This window comes from Carassius auratus, chromosome 9 (assembly GCF_003368295.1).
Source record: "Carassius auratus strain Wakin chromosome 9, ASM336829v1, whole genome shotgun sequence".
NCBI classification, from domain to species: Eukaryota; Metazoa; Chordata; class Actinopteri; order Cypriniformes; family Cyprinidae; genus Carassius; species Carassius auratus.
The window spans coordinates 11,275,824-11,293,204 of NC_039251.1; the positions used below are offsets into that span (position 1 = coordinate 11,275,824).

At 34.9% G+C, this 17,381-nt stretch overlaps 2 protein-coding genes across 9 annotated transcripts in view; one reads left to right on the top strand and one right to left on the bottom strand.

The window, feature by feature from the left end:
• LOC113108354 (glutaminase kidney isoform, mitochondrial-like) overlaps positions 1-8,445 on the top strand; it is a 46,105-nt gene extending 37,660 nt beyond the window's left edge. For 4 of the 6 annotated variants that reach the window (XM_026271418.1, XM_026271416.1, XM_026271417.1 and 1 more), the window contains 4 exons: positions 5,213-5,274; positions 5,351-5,427; positions 5,848-5,911; positions 7,926-8,445. In XM_026271418.1, the coding sequence (XP_026127203.1) occupies positions 5,213-5,274; positions 5,351-5,427; positions 5,848-5,911; positions 7,926-8,106 (384 nt within the window). In that variant the 3' untranslated portion in view covers positions 8,107-8,445. Of the gene's footprint in view, positions 1-869; positions 3,133-5,212; positions 5,275-5,350; positions 5,428-5,847; positions 5,912-7,925 lie in introns of those variants that run through there. The other 2 variants (XM_026271421.1, XM_026271420.1) reach the window with 2 other exon arrangements.
• Positions 8,446-9,745: 1,300 nt separating this feature from the next.
• Positions 9,746-15,835, bottom strand: LOC113108355 (signal transducer and activator of transcription 1-alpha/beta-like). Of its 3 annotated transcripts, XM_026271423.1 has the most exons (20): positions 15,726-15,835; positions 15,550-15,612; positions 15,363-15,449; positions 15,123-15,201; positions 14,888-14,982; positions 14,571-14,722; positions 13,519-13,677; positions 13,238-13,330; positions 13,076-13,135; positions 12,549-12,578; positions 12,293-12,383; positions 12,166-12,204; positions 12,002-12,085; positions 11,798-11,893; positions 11,575-11,710; positions 11,424-11,479; positions 11,053-11,144; positions 10,711-10,850; positions 10,427-10,618; positions 9,746-10,119 (listed from the first exon to the last, which is right to left on the bottom strand). In XM_026271423.1, the coding sequence occupies exons 1-20, from the start codon at positions 15,807-15,809 to the stop codon at positions 10,064-10,066; spliced, it is 1,884 nt and encodes a 627-aa protein (XP_026127208.1). In that variant the 5' UTR covers positions 15,810-15,835; the 3' UTR covers positions 9,746-10,063. The 3 variants fall into 3 exon arrangements, with proteins under 3 accessions (XP_026127208.1, XP_026127209.1, XP_026127210.1); XM_026271424.1 differs by lacking the exon at positions 12,549-12,578; XM_026271425.1 differs by lacking the exon at positions 12,002-12,085.
• Between the last annotated feature and the right edge of the window lie 1,546 nt (positions 15,836-17,381).

Below are 17,381 nucleotides of genomic sequence, written 5' to 3' on the forward strand. Positions count from 1 at the left end.
CTGAGCACAATGAGGACAGCTCCACTGCATGCTTTATGCACTTTATCCGGAAGAGACTTTCTCTGTTTTGATTTCTTCAGTCTGGATTCTGAGATTTATAATAAGCAGGCCCAGATGGTATCTGTATACTTTTTCCGCATTTCGAAAAATCTGTGGAATGGATTTAAACATGGTAGAAGGAGTTCAACTTTGCTGAAAATATTCTTATGTATATCTGAAAAAAAAAACAGAATTTAAATATTTAAACCTGATAAAAAAAAAAAAAAAACTTGGGCATGAAAAGATTGAGACTAGGCAACTCAGACTGTTTAAAAAAGTAAAAGTTGCAAGTTAAAATAAGCGAAAAATCAATTAGAAGGCTTTTTACATATCCAAAATATGCAACAACAAAAAAACTCCAAGGGGTAACATTATCAATTGGCTCAATAATAATAGTAAATATTAATTATTTTAAATAAATATAATTTATATGCTGTTATTTATATTCATTATATTATCTAATCCAAAATATAATTTTTTAGATTATTATTATTTTTTATTTTTTTATTTTATTAATCTGCATGCACAGATTCCGTGTGGGCCTGGTCATCTGTTAATAATGATAATAATGACTTAAATCAGACTACTGCAGCTTAAATGAGGCATGTGCAATTTCTGTAAAAAGACCTCTTATGGGTTTTTTGTTTTAAAATGTTGAAAAATGTGACATTTTCCCAGCTGTGTGAATACTAGGCCTCACTTTGTAGACTCTGTTTGTTTTTGTTGACTTCGAAATCTGTTCACAAGTCCCCACATTGAACAGTGTGAGTCACACACTTTCCCTGGAGACCCCTAAAAAACTAATCTGTTCTCTGTGTCGCTCAACACAGCAGTACTCCTTCGGACCCCTGGATTACGAGAGCCTTCAGAAAGAGCTGGTTCTCAAAGACACTATGTGGACAAAAGTCTCTCCCACTGAGTGCAATGAGGACCACTCCACTACTGTAGTCTATAGGATGGAGAATATCGAAGAAGGCTTCTAAAACGGACCTGACTTACCTCGGCGAGCTCTTTGACAATATATATTTACATATTTGAACAGTTATTTATTTTCAATGAATATCATTCTGCGCACATGTTAGTTCTTCACCAGTCTCGGTGAATATGAATCAGTATGGTAGAGGATATGTCTAAAGTCTTAGGACTTGGCTTGTGTTTATCTTTCTGTGCTAATGCTTAAAGGCACAGCGGAGGGTTTTATTCTTCATGTGGGCGTTAGCTGCGGTGGGATTTATGGTCATAGACCTGCAGGTGTTTTTTTGGTGGATGTTGAGGATTGGCTGCTGATCAGAGACTACAGGTGGTTCTGTGTTGCTCTATGATTGAATGTTGTGGTCATGCATAATGAACCGAGTCTTCAGAGAGGCCTTTAACTTAGTGTCATGAGCATATGGACATCTTCTGAAATTGTTTGTTACAGGTGACTTGGGCCGGAAAGCTTGACCTTCATTTAAAAATTAAAAATGGAAATTCTGACATTATTTATTCACCCTACCGTTGTTTCAGCCTTGTATGTTGCTGCTGTTTCTATGGAACACAGAAATATTTTTAAAGAATTTTCATGACAATTTTTTTTTTTTTTACTTTATTCCATATAAAATATCGTAAAATAAATAACCATAAGAATGGTCCATCTGACTATATTTTTTTAAGTCTTCTGAAGCCATATACTAGCTTTTTGTTATTATCAATCTCTATCATTGAATAATAGTGATTCCAGTCTGTTCCTAACACAACGCTGTTACATAATTGACCAGTCAATGAAAGCAATAGTACACCCAAAAATGAATATTTGGACATTTACTCTTTCTGACCCCGTATGATCATGATGTTGTTACAATCATTTTAATTCTACCTTTACATATGTAATAAAAAACGTTTACAAAATCCATGAAATTACCATAAAAATTGTCCATCTGATTATAATGAAAGTTTTCTGAAGCCATATACTTGCTTTTATAAGGTAAAAGATGAAAATTGAAGTTACCGAAAATGACATTTGTTGCAAATTTTGAATCTGAATTCAAATGCATTATCATTAAATTACATCAAAAATTCAGTCTGTTCTTCACATAAAGCTATTGTATGGCTTTAAAAAAATAGACTTGGAATATACAGTTATATGGACCATTTCTATAAGTGATGTGTGACCCATCCCCCATTTGTCCTCTGCATATGGCATACAACATAAAGGTCAAGTATTGTTTTCCATTTTGGCTGAACTATTCCCTTGTTACTGGTCCCTTGACACAGTGGTATTTCATTGCAAGTGTAAGGTTAAAAGGGTCCTCATGTTGCATATGGGTTATTCATTTTTAGGTTAGTCACTATTGCTTGTCTTGGTGTCTGCGCGTCCTGAGAGGACTGTTGTAATGTGCAGTGTTTGCATCATAGAGCCGCACTAGTACTGCTCAGCAGCCACTTAAAGTCTGCTCTTAGACCGTCTTTGCAGTGAAATCATTATGTTACAAACCTTCCACTCTTCCACCTGCCCTTAGTTACACTTCTGTCTGTATATTCTCATATATTATAGAAACATTTATGCACCTTATTGACAGTTCAAAATGTTGGTTCATATCAAACTAAGCTTCGATAAGCTTCTGAAGTGGTTTCATCGGTGAAAAGATGCTGCCCTTATCGGGAATATATTATAAAGTATTACCTGATTTTGTTTTATATTTGTTGCAAAAATGTTTTAAATCTAAATGTTCACTTTATTTTTGCATGATTTGCTTTGCTTTCACAGGTTTGTATATTTCTGGTTTTGTTGCTTAGTTTCACAAGTTTTGTGTTTGTGTATTTGTATCCTAATTTTCATGTCTTGTGTTTGTGCTTCTTTAGTGGAGAAGTGTTTCTCATGCTCATTGCTCACTGACAGCTTTAACAGTCAAAATCTAAAATATGAGTTGATTACAGTCTGGCTTGAGGAAGCAGCTCGCTCTGATTACTTGAACAGCTGTCAAATGCTTCATCACTATATTTTATCATCTGATTTTACACTGTCATGACAGTTCTGTTTATTTTCTCTTTTTTTCTCATCGTGTATTTGTCTTTTGTCTTTTTCTGTATCATTAATAAATGTATTTAATCGCATTTGTTGCCGTTTTGTGTGATTTGGAAAATGATGAAGGAATGTGTTCTTTCATCATTTTACTAGTTTGTGTTCTGAAACTCTCAAAAAATCAGATTGCTTGAATGACAGCTTTACTTAAACATTCCAGTTTGACTACGGCTTGCATGAAAACCACAAAAAACAATCACATAAAATATTTCTATAAAGGAAAACATGAAAGCTGCAGGGGGAACAAATCAAGTCATAGAAATGGATAAATATTTGACATTTTTATGATGCACTTAATATGAGGTATCATTTATATAAAAAAAATATTATATATTGTTTTTAGAAGATTTTTTTATTGTAATTATACAAAATATACTTGCACATTTTTTTGAATTTTCATCCATGATTGAAAAAGTCATGCCGATTTGTTTAGAAGAAGGAGTGGGCACTTTTTCCGAATCTGCCGTCCGTTGTAGCTCTGCTGCATTCTGTTGCACTTCATTGTAGGTGAAGTGTTTAGTCTGTCTGTGCAAATGCAGCTATCACAGTTCCTGTGCTGTTTATCAGTTCTCCACACATCCTGTTCTCATTGGCATAAAGTAACTGAACCTTGCATTGATCCTGTAGATCCTATAAGAGAAATGAAACTGTACTGGGAACCTCACGGCTTAGTTAACAAGAAGTTAACAAAACCACATCTCTTTCATTATTCTATTATTGTTATTAGCTTTTCCTTGTAATCCATCATTTGTTGGAAACACACCTCTCTAGTTGTGTTGCAGTAATACCATTTCGTTCCTAATGTCTGATTTTGAGATAAATATTTTATTCGATTACCCATCATTTTGCATCTCATGTACTATCATTAGGCATGAAACTGTAACAATAAACACTGACTTGAATTACGTTCATTCAAACAGTAGTGGATTTCAGTGTGTGTGCGTCACATGCTGATAGCACAGTGTAACTTGACACACAGATGACATCTAATCTATTGTGCTTGCTTTCTTGCATGCAACAGTCTAGAAAACCTTCAAAGCAACATAAGATGTAAACAACCTTCAAAATGACCTTCAAGCAGTTTTAAAAAACAAAGCATGTTTGTCAGGGTTTTATGGTTGACAATCTGAAATGAACACGCACATTTCTGGAGAATAATTACACATTAGCAGACAGGAATAGTGTTTGTGTGTCTATTTAAGACATTAAACTGACTTAGATGTAATTAGATTATAATTAAACACACATGCAAGGAGACTGACATTTCTCTGATAATCTTTAGGCACAAAGCGCTGAGAACTACCACTGTATGACTTATTTCGGTGTTTGTGAAAAGGAAAGCAACAATACTTCATATATGAGATAATAGTGAGGTACTGAAGGATAATAATAAAAAAAAAAGAATTTACATTCTAAGTATTAAATCTTAGTATGAAATCTCAATTGAAATGCATGTTCATTACATTTTTTTTTTTTTATGTAATCTCTAAGTACATTTTCCATCTAATGTTAAATACCAAGTGTTTGTGTTGTAAAACCAATCATATTTGAATTGGATCTTCTGATAATTCGAATCGATGGTTTTGGTTGGTTTATGATCACTTTTTTGTACAAAACTTTACTAAGAATGACATAAATAGAATTTACAGAGAATGGCTTTGCAACAATATGGGAACTTTTTGTTGTATTGGTTGTCTTGAAGTTTGGGGTTTTGCTGACTAATATGAAGGGTTGCTGATGCCTTTCTGTCCAACACCAGCATTTGCCTTAAGACAGCATTTTTTTGCATGGCAGTAAAATGCATAAATTTTTTTTATTTATTTTTGCATGGCTTTGTTTGCTCATTTATATAATCAGATGCTAATTCAAATCAAATGTTTCGTGTTGCATGGGTTCTGCCAACCCAGCTGAAATAACTTAAATTAAAGCTTTCATATTTCAATGCACTTGATACAATTTTTCATTGTCTATCTGCTGTTTCCACTCAACAGTTCTCTATTCGTTTCATTCTGTTGGAGATAACAGAGACACTATGGAGGCCTCTGCTTCTGCCCACCATCTGTTCATGATAACATATTTCTATTCCACAAAGGCTGTTTTCTATCATTCCAGGTGAAATCTGTCATCAACCTCCTCTTCGCTGCCTACACAGGAGATGTTTCTGCTCTCAGAAGGTACAGAGTTCTTCATTGCCTACAAGTTCTTAGAGCATTTTTTGTTCCATCATATTTTCATCATACATGACTGCAGGTTTGCACTGTCCTCCATGGACATGGAGCAGCGGGACTACGACTCCAGGACGGCGCTGCATGTGGCAGCCACTGAGGGTACTACACCACACATGCTTGTGTCACTTTAGCTTGTCACTTATTAGAAGCCTAGAACCAGTGGTGTCTGTTAGTTTGGTATCTGATTGTTTGTCTGCTGGCAGTCAATGAACTGAAAGATAACAAAAAAGATGACAAACAGAAATTGAGGCTGTATTTTACTTGTGCATTTTGACTCAAAATGTGTATGTCCTTGTCACTGTGCCATATAAATTTCGTAACGGCGCCACATGGTGGTCAAAAGTGGTAATGTTTTAAATTAGCACAAGTTTTTATTTGCATAATAAATGTGTGTGCTTTGTATATTTATTATGTAAATATAAATACACACAAATGCAAACATATATTTCAGAAAATGTTATGTTTAAATGAATGCAACCTTACAATGTGTATATTTTTTGCATCTTATTTTGATTTTAGGACATATTGAGGTTGTGCGTTTTCTGTTAGAGGCCTGCAAGGTGAATCCTGTTCCCAAGGACAGGTGAGCGAATTGATTTTAGAGCAAATATTTATTTTCTTTGGATTTTTAATTTAGAAATAGGTGAGAAGAAGCCATCAGCTTTTCCATGATGGTCTTGGAAAATTTGTCAAGAATTAACATTTTAATTGGATGTTGATAAAATCCTAAAAAAATCATGTAGAAGCCACGGAAATTGATTTCTAATAAGAATCATTTTGAACTTTCTCTTTGTGAGTGCATGTTTAAATGAATTCAAATGCATTTTCATATTGAATTTCAAATACTTGGATTGTGTGCATATATAATGTGCATTTTATTATTATTATTATTATTATTATTATTATTATTATTATTATTATTATTGCCAATTATAAAATTGGAGATTTAAATCTCTAACATTGTAGAAAAAAAAGAGGTTTTGAATTACTATTGTAAATTAATATTTTTAAACATTCATTTTATAATAGTACTGCAATAAAAACATACTTCTGTCTTAACATTAATAATAATAATAATAGTGCTGTCAAACGATTAATTGCAGTCGCATCCAAAATAAGTTTTTATTTACATAATATATGTCCGTGCTATGTATATTTATTATTTATATATAAATACATACACATTCATATATATATTTCAGAAAATGTTATGTTTATATATTAAATATATTTATTTATAATATAAATTATGTGAATATATAAGTGTCAAACACATCTTACCAGTAAACATACACTCGTTTTTATCCTTGTGTTTATCCACTCTCTGAAGCAGAAGTCTTTAAACTCATTCTTTCCAAACATCCTACTACTTGTCCAATTGATCCTATTCCATCTCATCTTCTTCAAGCCATTTCTCCTGCAGTTGTACCTACACTCACTCACGTCGTTAACAAATCCCTTCACACTGGTGTTTTTCCCTCAACATTAAGACAGGCTAGTATAACCCCACTTCTTAAGAAACCCACCCATAACCCATCTCTTTTAGAGAACTACAGACTGGTTTCCCTTCTACCTTTCATTGCAAAAACACTTGAACGAGTTGTGTTCAAACAAGTCCTCCTGAACCGCAACCAATCTGGCTTCAGAAGTGAACATCCAACTGACCAGACTGCCTTGCTCTCTGTTGTTGAAGCCCTAAGACTGGCAAGAGCAGCTTCCAAATCTTCAATACTTATCCTGCTTTTGATACGGTGAACCACCAGATTATCCTGTCAACCATAGTGGAAATGACATCTCAGGAACCGCACTCCAGTGGTTTGAGTCTTTCCTCTCAGATAGATCCTTCAAGGTATCTTGGAGAGGTGAGGTGTCTAAGTCACAACATCTAACTACTGGGGTGCCTCAGGGCTCAATTCTTGGACCACTTCTCTTCTCTGTCTACATGTCATCACTAGGATCTGTCATTCAGAAACATGGCTTTTCATATTACTACTATGCTGATGACACTCAACTCTACCTCTCTTTCCATCCTGATGATCCGATGATAGCTGCTCACATCTCAGCTTGTCTAAAAGACATTTTTTGTTGGATGACGGACCATCACCTTCAACTCAACCTGGCTAAGACATAACTGCTTGTGGTTTCAACAAACCCATCACTTTATCAAACTTTCACCATCCAGTTAGGCTCATCAACCATAACACCGTTAAAAACAGCTAGAAACATTGGTGTTGCGATTGGTAATAAGCTGAATTTCTCAGACTATATTACTAAAACTGCCCGGTCCTGCACATTTGTGATAAAAAGAACCAAAGACTTAAACTACTTCAGTCTGTGTGCATTGAATTTATTTTTTACAATTTGAGTTGAACTACAGAAACTACTCTAATTCATTGAGATGCACCTTTATATAAACAATAAATATACACAGAACACACATATATTGTGCAAACAACTTGTATTTTGTAGGTGGTTCATTGTTTGGCAGCACTAAATAATAATATTTATTATTATAATCATCGTCTAATATTTATACAGTAATAAAACTAGAAAATATTTAGAAACCATGGAAATAAAATAACATGTATGTCCTCTAGGTGGGGCAACACACCTATAGATGAAGCGAAACACTTCGGACATCATGAGGTGCTCGCGCTTCTAGAGGAGTACAACAGTAAATACAGCCAACCTGTGACTGATGCAGATAAAGAGCAACCGGTGACTGATGCAGATAAAGAGAGCACCCAGAAAAACCTGAGCGGGATGCTGGAGAAGTAACCATTTCCACTAGCACTAGAGGATACACTTCTGGAGCAGCCCAGTGAAGGACTGCTCCATCTCGATATCAGTGTTGTGTTTTGTGTATTGTTTGTTTCAGGGATTTTTTTTTTCTTTTTCTTTTTCTTTTTTTTTGTCAGTACATTTCTTCGTTTCACGTTGTCTCCTGTAACGTTATTTTAACATGCCTTTGTGAGACATTTGTGGCTTGTTCACAACTTCTTGTTCAGGTGTGTTTGATTAGGGTTGTGCACCCCTGGTACAGAATGATGGAATTCAGGAGCATTAAAAACAGCGAGATTTGGCACGGACGCGCAAACACTCACGACACTTAAAAGCTGCTGGCCAACATATCTTCCTTTTTATGTTGAAAAGAAAAAAAAACGGTAAGTTAGCTAAGCAGAATGTAATGAAAATCTACATGCGAGACTATTGCATTTCCATTATCAAACAATCGGTCGAGTGTTTCCAAGAATTATGCCTATTATTAAGATAGGTCTAATGAATGCGAGAACGTGTTGTGTGAAATGCGAAATGATTAAAGGTGCTGTATGTAATATTTTGACTCTACTAGAGCATAAAAAAAACATAATATGTTTGCAGATATTAAGAATCATGCTAAATTAATATATTAGTTTATCCGAAAAACAATGCTACAGTCAGGTATTCTCCTTTAAAAAATGTGCATTCAGGTGTTTTGCCCAATTCTGACCCCCTGCCAAATTATTACCCCCCCAGTATTGGTAGGTTTGGGGGAGGGGTGGGATTAGGATTAGGCAATCAGGTAGCGATTTGAACGGGGGGGGGGGGGGGGGGGGGGACAACAGGTTTTAAGTCTGAGGAGGAGGGGCCAAGTGAAACAAAACCCTCTCCAATATTTTTAATTTGGATTACAATACTTAGTTCAACCACTCAGTGTCAATGCTACATACAGCACCTTTAAGTTGCATTTTGTATATCTGTATCACTTGTATTTTACTATACCTCATTATTTAAACATTTTAACCACTGCCAAATACATGGTTATTTTTAAGTTTTTAATATTTTTATCTGTAGTCTTTGTCAGATAGATGGTCTATATATATATATATATATATATATATATTTGTCAATGCACTCATAATTTAAATATTTACACGCAGAGCCCCTGAAATGACTACATTTTGAGAAAGTACACAGTGTTATAAACATTACATTATAAACATCATTTAATTTTAAATCCTCAACACCAGCTTAATCATTATTTAAAAACTCCTTTATTTATGAATACTCATTATTATAAATTACAGCCACTGTGCAATCCGTCTGTGCATTTACGTGCATTTTATGAAGTGTTAAATTACTGTAAATGTAGTTTATTGTAAGACAGTTGTTTTAGCAGTGGAAAAAATGTCAAAACTCTTCACTCTTCTAACACTTGAAGAAAGTCATTTAGACAACCTAACTTTGTGTAAAAGTAAATGAATGTAAACTGTTTTAAAGACACTTCAGCAGTATTCAGTACTCTTTGACGCTAATATTTCTTGTAAATATCTGTTAGACTGTATCTGGCTGACTCGAGTGGGTGTGTGTACATGCGCAGTTATAGCAATGGTATATAAAGATTCATCTTTGATGTGCAAGAATGAATAAAATTGTGTTAGTAATTAAAAGGGTGTAATTTTACTTATAGATTATACATGCAATGGACAAAACACTGAAATTCTGACTGGAACAAAACTCAAAAGTAATGACACTAAAATCTCAACTATCAGCACAAATCATGTTCAAAGTGAAACAGTGTAGGATGAGTTATACATAAAAATATAATACTAACCATGAGCAACACTACCAGTATACATTTTTATAAGTTATCTGGGAATCAAACACATTTGCATTTCTACCCTCATTCTCATTTCAAAACTTAAATCCTCTAGAGTCTGACAGCTCAAGTTCAATCACATCCAACCCGTGGTCTTCATTGACATGCTGTTGTACCATCCTGGATTTGGTCTTCATTTATCCCTCCTACATCTAAAAGAGAACAGATTTTTACTGTATCCCAAATGTCCTGATGGTGTGCAAATACCAGGACAAAAGCACAAACATATAAGAAGAGATGCATATAATATAACATTTTCCACTTTATTATTTGGTAATTTTTTTGTGCATTGTTTCCTTTGCTTATGGGATTTCCTAATGGGATGAACTGGGAAATTATGGCTTAGTAAAAATAACTCCTATCTTATTTTCTTTATTGTGTAAGTTAGTTCAACTTTTAGCTCAATGGTCAATAATGGCTTATTATTAAATGCATAAATGTGAATGCAAAAGTCTTTACTGTCAGATGCACTGGTATAGTAGCGACCAAAGGCAACGTCTCGTGGGATGTCTGGGTAAAGGTAGACGAGAGGATTCACTGGATCCTTCTCTCCATCAGTGACGGTATAGTCACGGATGATGTTCGGTAAAGAGATGTTGTTCAGATCTCTTCTAGTGTAAGAGTTTGTTGAATGCACCACAGGTTCCCCACCTGTGCTGACATGATAATCTCATAAGAGATTTTTCAGACACACCAAGATAGTTATCACAACATGAAATATTCCTGTTCAAACAAGTACAAACCATCCTTTGAACGGTCCACCCATGTGATGATGATTCCTCCACATCGAGAGTTTTCACTGAAGCGCAGAAGGAAAGTGCCAGGGAGTTTTTCACTCAATAAAGCCTTCTCACTCTCCTTACTCAAAAACCCCATAATGTACCTGTACACAGAGAATGTACGATATTCAATGTGATGCATGCACTATAGTACAAGTCTACAGAAGCCATACAACAGCTTTTGCTTGAATCCTAAAATTTAAGCCTCCTCTCAAATCTTGAACTCTTTAAAAATCTGCCATCTCTTCAGCCAGTTTTCATGTAAGTGATTTGAAAAAGAAGGTTAAGCCCATTCAGATCTCTTACCCATCATTCCAAATGTTGGACACATATTTTTCAGTAAGGTCCAGATGTTCGTATATCCACTGCCAGAATGAATCACCAGACTCGGCAGACACCTTGATGAAAACACAAAAATTATTCTACACAATATAGTGTGATAATAAAAATAAATAATGCTTTCATTATCTCATTAATCATGTTTTTTCACCGCAAAAAGAATCACTGCTATAAAAGTATTTCATGTCTGTGCTTTGCAGTATCATGTTCTTCTCACTAAGTTTTGTTTTAGCAGTAAATCGTGTGGTGGCACACAAGAGGAACAAACAAAAGCGAGGTTGTTCAGGAAAGCGAAAGCAACGTTCCTGCCTTAGTTTCAATCATTTATATAAACTCACTTTATAAAATGTATTCCAATGGATGAGTCCTTCCGGGTTACCTTGGGCTTCTCGACCTTAAAAGTTTAAAAAAAGAAATGTTCTTTCATTTAATCATGAGCATTTATGCAGTCCCATTTCAAGAGGTAAAATAAAGCACAAACAAACACACCAAGAACTTTATCGGCCAGCGTTCTCAGCTGCTCAGAGTTCAGCGCTCGTTTAGTGGCAGAAGAAAACTGCCAGCTTAAGACCTTCGAAAGCTGCCCCCATTTCACAGGTGGAGGATTCAAGAAGAACAACAGATTCTGAGAGAAAGTGTGAGATGGACAGCAAGATTTAAAACAGAAACCTAAATAGAAGACAGAAACATTGATGAGGGGAAATGGCCGTACGTGGGGTTCACTGCAGAGCATGTTGTACCATAAGATGGAGCCCCAGGCACTCAGCTGCCAACCTCTGACCAACATCACCACAGGAAGACATGTGATCTGTTTGAACATGTTATCCAATGTTGCAGTTCAGAAAGAATTTAATGTTGTACCTTTGTCTCAGATAAGCACTGTATTCCAAAAGTCCACTTTTAGCAGAAACTTTACCGATAAATCAATGCATAGTTCAGGCAGAATGAGCTGCGTGTCACAGGTGATTAAGTGCAGCTCCTCAAACATATTGAGTGAAAACTGGAAAAAAGGAAGCTACTTAATAATAGCAATAATCAGTAGTTCACTTTAAGTGACTTTTGTTTATCATTTGGTTCTACCTCTTTACTTCTGTTGCTAGGTCTCATCTCCCTTGCAGTCTGTGGAAATCGAGAAAGATCAAGTCAGTATTTATAAATGGTCATTTATTTATTATATATTGTACTGTTTAAGTGTTTATCATCATACCAGATGACGGAAATCAGCAGCTAGACATCCACTAGATTCATCCAAGGTCATAACTTTGTTAACAGTACCTAAGAGAAAGAATTTTGTACATCTAGGACATAACACAATGTGTTGTATCAGTGAGGACCTCTGACATACATGAAAAATATTAAATGTATTGCTCTATATACAGTATGTATTTGAAATTATGAGCTAATTCAGTAATTGCAATCGGCATTCATCTGTGCTCTTTGGGTTAATGTAATATGTTACATACCCTTTCACTTTATCCATCTCAGAAAAACCTCTAAATGAGAAAAATATCCATGAAAAAAAAATATACACAAAAACAAAGGTCAATATATATATTAGTGATTTATTTCACTAATTCCATTAAAAAAGTGAAACTTGTATATTATATTCATTCATTACACACAGACTGATATATATCAAATGTTTATTTCTTTTAATTTTGATGATTATAACTGACAACTAAGGAAAATCCCAAATTCTCTATCTCAGAAAATGTGAATATTGTGAAAAGGTTCAAATATTGAAGACACCTTGTACCACACTCTAATCAGCTAATTAACTCAAAACACCTGCAAAAGCCTTTAAATGGTCTCCCAGTCTAGTTCTGTAGACTACACAATCATGGGGAAGACTGCTGACCTGACGTATGAATCAGGATTTCTGCATCCAAATTTTGTTTTCTATTGAGAAACATTAGATAGATAGATAGATAGATAGATAGATAGATAGATAGATAGATAGATAGATAGATAGATAGATAGATATACTTACTTGTCAATAGAAATTTTGACCTTGGGTTGAGAGTTCAGTTCAGGGAGTTTGACTAGTAGTCTAGTATCATAAAGCACAAATAAAGCAATGACAATTGATGTCTATGAAAATGACCGCCAATACAGTATCTGTTGATACAATACTAAAATCTCTGTAACCCACCTGATCTTTACACAGAACTGAACTCCTTTTCTTATCACCAAGGGTCTCCGGCGATACAATGGCATAAAAGGCTGTCCCTCCACCACAAGAGAACTGAAAAACAGATCACATCAGATGTCATGTCTGGTTTCTTTTAGAAGTAACAAACCACAAAATACATTTAAATTTCCCCATGAACCCACAAATACTCTATGGACAACCAAATGTTTTTTTTTTCTACAGCTTGTGTTCTACATATGAAACCACAGAAATGTATGAACAGATAAAGCATTGCATCTCACTTTAATACAAGGTTTTTGAAGAGTGCAAGGGCCTGGTCATCTAGCTGGCTCTTGCCCAGTGTGAGGGGGTCGTTGTTGTAGGTGAATTTCTGCACCAATTCATGAACTTTCTTCAGCTGCTGACGTATCTGTTGAAGACACTCTGCCAAAACCGAGAACCTTAAGAGCAATTAGATCATAATTACAAATAATTCACAATAACTCATATACACAAGACAACATCTTCTGGGCCATATTTAAATAAATAACCTAATAAAAATAAATGCAAATATATCGTTATATAATCCAGCATCACTCTGATACACACACATAACTTCATCAGATTTTTAATGAATTAAATAAATGACCAAGTTGTGTATTCACTGATAACGATTTACAAAGACATTATTTCTGTACTACTTCAAGTCTGAAAATTATTAGAAAATTATTTTAATTACTGAAACCAATATTTAAACCTGTAAGTTGTTTAGAAAAAAAAAAAAAAGAAGCAAACTCTGATTTCTGATGTTGTTGTTGCAGTGGCGAGCCCGATCGAAACTCTGAATCACTGAGTCAGTTGAGAGTCGAGTTAGTTCGATAACTGAATGAATCATGAATCATGGCATCGATGGTGCTTTTTGGAAACGATGCCCAGCTCGGTTGCGTGAACTGAATCATTGAAAAGAATCAAAACAAAATGATTAAAGCTACTTCTCTCATGGAATATCGTTGCGCCTGCCACATCTACTGCAGATTTTCTGTGAATAGAACGATGAAATCTCGTTCAGATGTTTACAAAACGCTATTGTCTTATTTAATAATATTTGGAATAAAGGGCACGAGTTATACTACTCTTTACAATTTTGAAGCTTAACAGACCAGCCTTCAATCAGTGTCATGATTCTGTGACTAACTTTTGGATGTGAATGTCCTTCAGAATTTCCCCTTTTTCAAAACATGAGAGTGGGTAAATGATATGAAAACATCAGCATTATAATAATTGTTCTTTTTGTGTGTGTCTTCATTAGGTTATCTTCTGTCCAGGAGTAGTATCAACAGCCAGAGGTTCTCACCAGCTCTGCAGCTGCTTCAGACAAGTGTTGTGTGGCCCGCCGATGCAAGCCATCTGCTGTCTCTTCTTCCACTCAGGTAACTCTTCTGATATGAGTGTGAGCTGGATCTGCTCGGCTAGAGTCAGTGCATAAGCAGTTTCTTTCATCACCATCTGCACACACAACGCGTTTACACAGGATGCTATCACAAACACTGTTCCTATATACTACAGATACACTACACTGAAAAAACTGCCACATCGACCACATTCCTACAGATATTCATATTCACGAGGTCACACTCGCAAACAACTCTGCAAGTGTGTTTACATACCTACCTCTCTTTTTATGTGTAGGTCAGTAAACATTTGTCCAGTGGCAATTTCCTCATGTTGACTCTCTTTTGTTGTATGACACATTGTTTGAGACTCGACTGAAAATATGAAGAATAATGTCCACAAAAATGGACTATATATATATATATATATATATTTATATATATGATATGCTTTGTCATTTGATTGATCTATTAATTTTTACAGAGCAGAAATAGTTATAATTCTCTAATTTTACTTTGACCCTCTGAAGGCTTTCTCTTGGAGTCATACTCGTACTGCAGATCTTCCAAAACCTGAATGTCCTGTTCTGTTTCCTGATGGAAAAAAAGTAGCGACTGTAGTGAAAGTTTCAAGATATCATCACATAGTTAAAGTGAAATACCCCAAAACAAGAGTCTGTTGAGTAATTTAAGTCTCATGTTTTCAATTCGAGTGAATGTGAGAGAAATGTGGCTTAGTAATTTGAAAAAGATACCTGCACACTCTTCTTTAAGATGTTTGTTTTTTTGTCCAACTCTTTTTCTTCTTCCATCATACCTCCCTGTAATGAGTGAGTTTTACCCTGAACACAAACAATATCAGACACGTACTTATCAGACACATACATATAGACTAATGAACGTCTCTATGTTTAGAAAAAAAAAAAAGGTTTGATGACATACTTGAGAAACAAGTGCCTTCTCCTGGGTGTTATATATGTTCATAGCCATGTGAACAAGATCCTCCTAGAAGAGCTCATAATAGGATTCATTTGTCCAAAGTTTTACACAAAAAATATATAGTTATTATATCATAAATACAATATTAATAGAAAACAGAGCAGATAGACATTGTGTACCTGTAGGTTGTAGATGTTTAGTTTCCTTTTGGTTCGCTGTACCAGGAAGTTTTCGCAGCAAATGAAAGTTATGATAAGTATCATGGTGGGCCCAGAAGGGCAATGCCCCACCCATTTCTTTCAGCTGTGGCCCACCCAGTCCCAGTGAGAAGCTGGTAATTTTCCATATGTATGTTATTCATCAAAAGATAATTATAAATGTATAGTTTCATTATAACTTTATATATGTTATTTAAAATATGTTTAAGGTGAATTTTCATGGTCAATTAAAGGCAGTTTATTAATTTCCTCTCTTCCTATAGGTGCTTACCCCATGCTTGTCAAAATAACGATTGGTCAGTTTCTGTTAGTGCCACCCACAATTATGTTAATGACGCGAGTGCAAGTGTTAAATTTGAAAGCTGAATTTGAAAATAGTGAAAAAAAACCCTCATTCTGAATTTAAAAAGTATATATTGGATTTCCCAAATTAAATGTAAGTAAATGTTAGCATTGAATCCGGATCACCTACAAATGAAACCAGGGGCTTGTACCATGAAGCTGGATTAGCTGGCTAGCCTTACACTTACACTAGTAATTTACACTCCATGGCTAAACTGCTCCAGGTCAGATTATGTTCTGAGTTAGACATCTCAAACTGAAGATGGACCAATCAGATGTGAGAAAAGTGACACATGTCTGACATAAAGTCACTCCAGTTTATCTTGCTCCAAATTAAAGGTCACTAATGCTAAAAAAAAAAAAAAAAAAAAAAAAAAGAATTCTGGCTTTAATAATGATTACTGAGTCATTTTATGATTTACATAATTTTTTTGTGATTTATATTTTTATTATTATTATTTATCTTTTACACACAAGCAATTTTAGTTTAACAGTTATTCTAAATCATTTATTTTAAATAAATATTAATGTATGCAGATCATGTAATATGAAATAAGCTGTAGTATCGATAGATTGCACTATTTAAAATTTGTATATGTTCGAGTCTCTATCACTATATATTTTCAAATGTATAAACTAAGTTAACAAGTTTCACTTGTCACTGCACTGATAGAGCAAGATTATTTATTTTATTTCTCCTCCTTCATTTTTCATATGATGTTTAAATTTGTCATATCCCTTTATCAAAACCTTTAACCTTCAGTTTTGAATCTCACTGGGTCTCGCGAGAAGTAAATCAAACTTGCTTTGTGTTGCAAGGCTCGTGATTGGCTGTTCACCAGTGATGTCACACATTCATGTGCACACGCTCCACAAACTCAGGATCAAAAAAACCTGAGTTGAGGTAAAGAATGTTGATGGACAGCATCATACCAACAAAGCCAGATTGGAGAGGTTTGGTTTTGTCAACTCAAAACTAATCCTGTAACTCTGAATTTGTTCAGGTACCATCATGGTACAGGCCCCAGACCAGTGGGTGATGGATTAGAAACTTCTGAGCCAAGCTTGTTTAAAGCATAAAAATAAATACGGACTGTTGAATGCTTGAATCTGATTGGCTGACGAACATTCTGGGGTGTGCGCGATTATTTTCTGGGAAATGCACTGTGAGTGTCATTCCAGTCAGCTGTCTCTTGACCACATTACATTTCCATATCACTTTGCATAGTAAACCTGTAATAACGATCACATATTTTGTATATATGGTGCCAAACT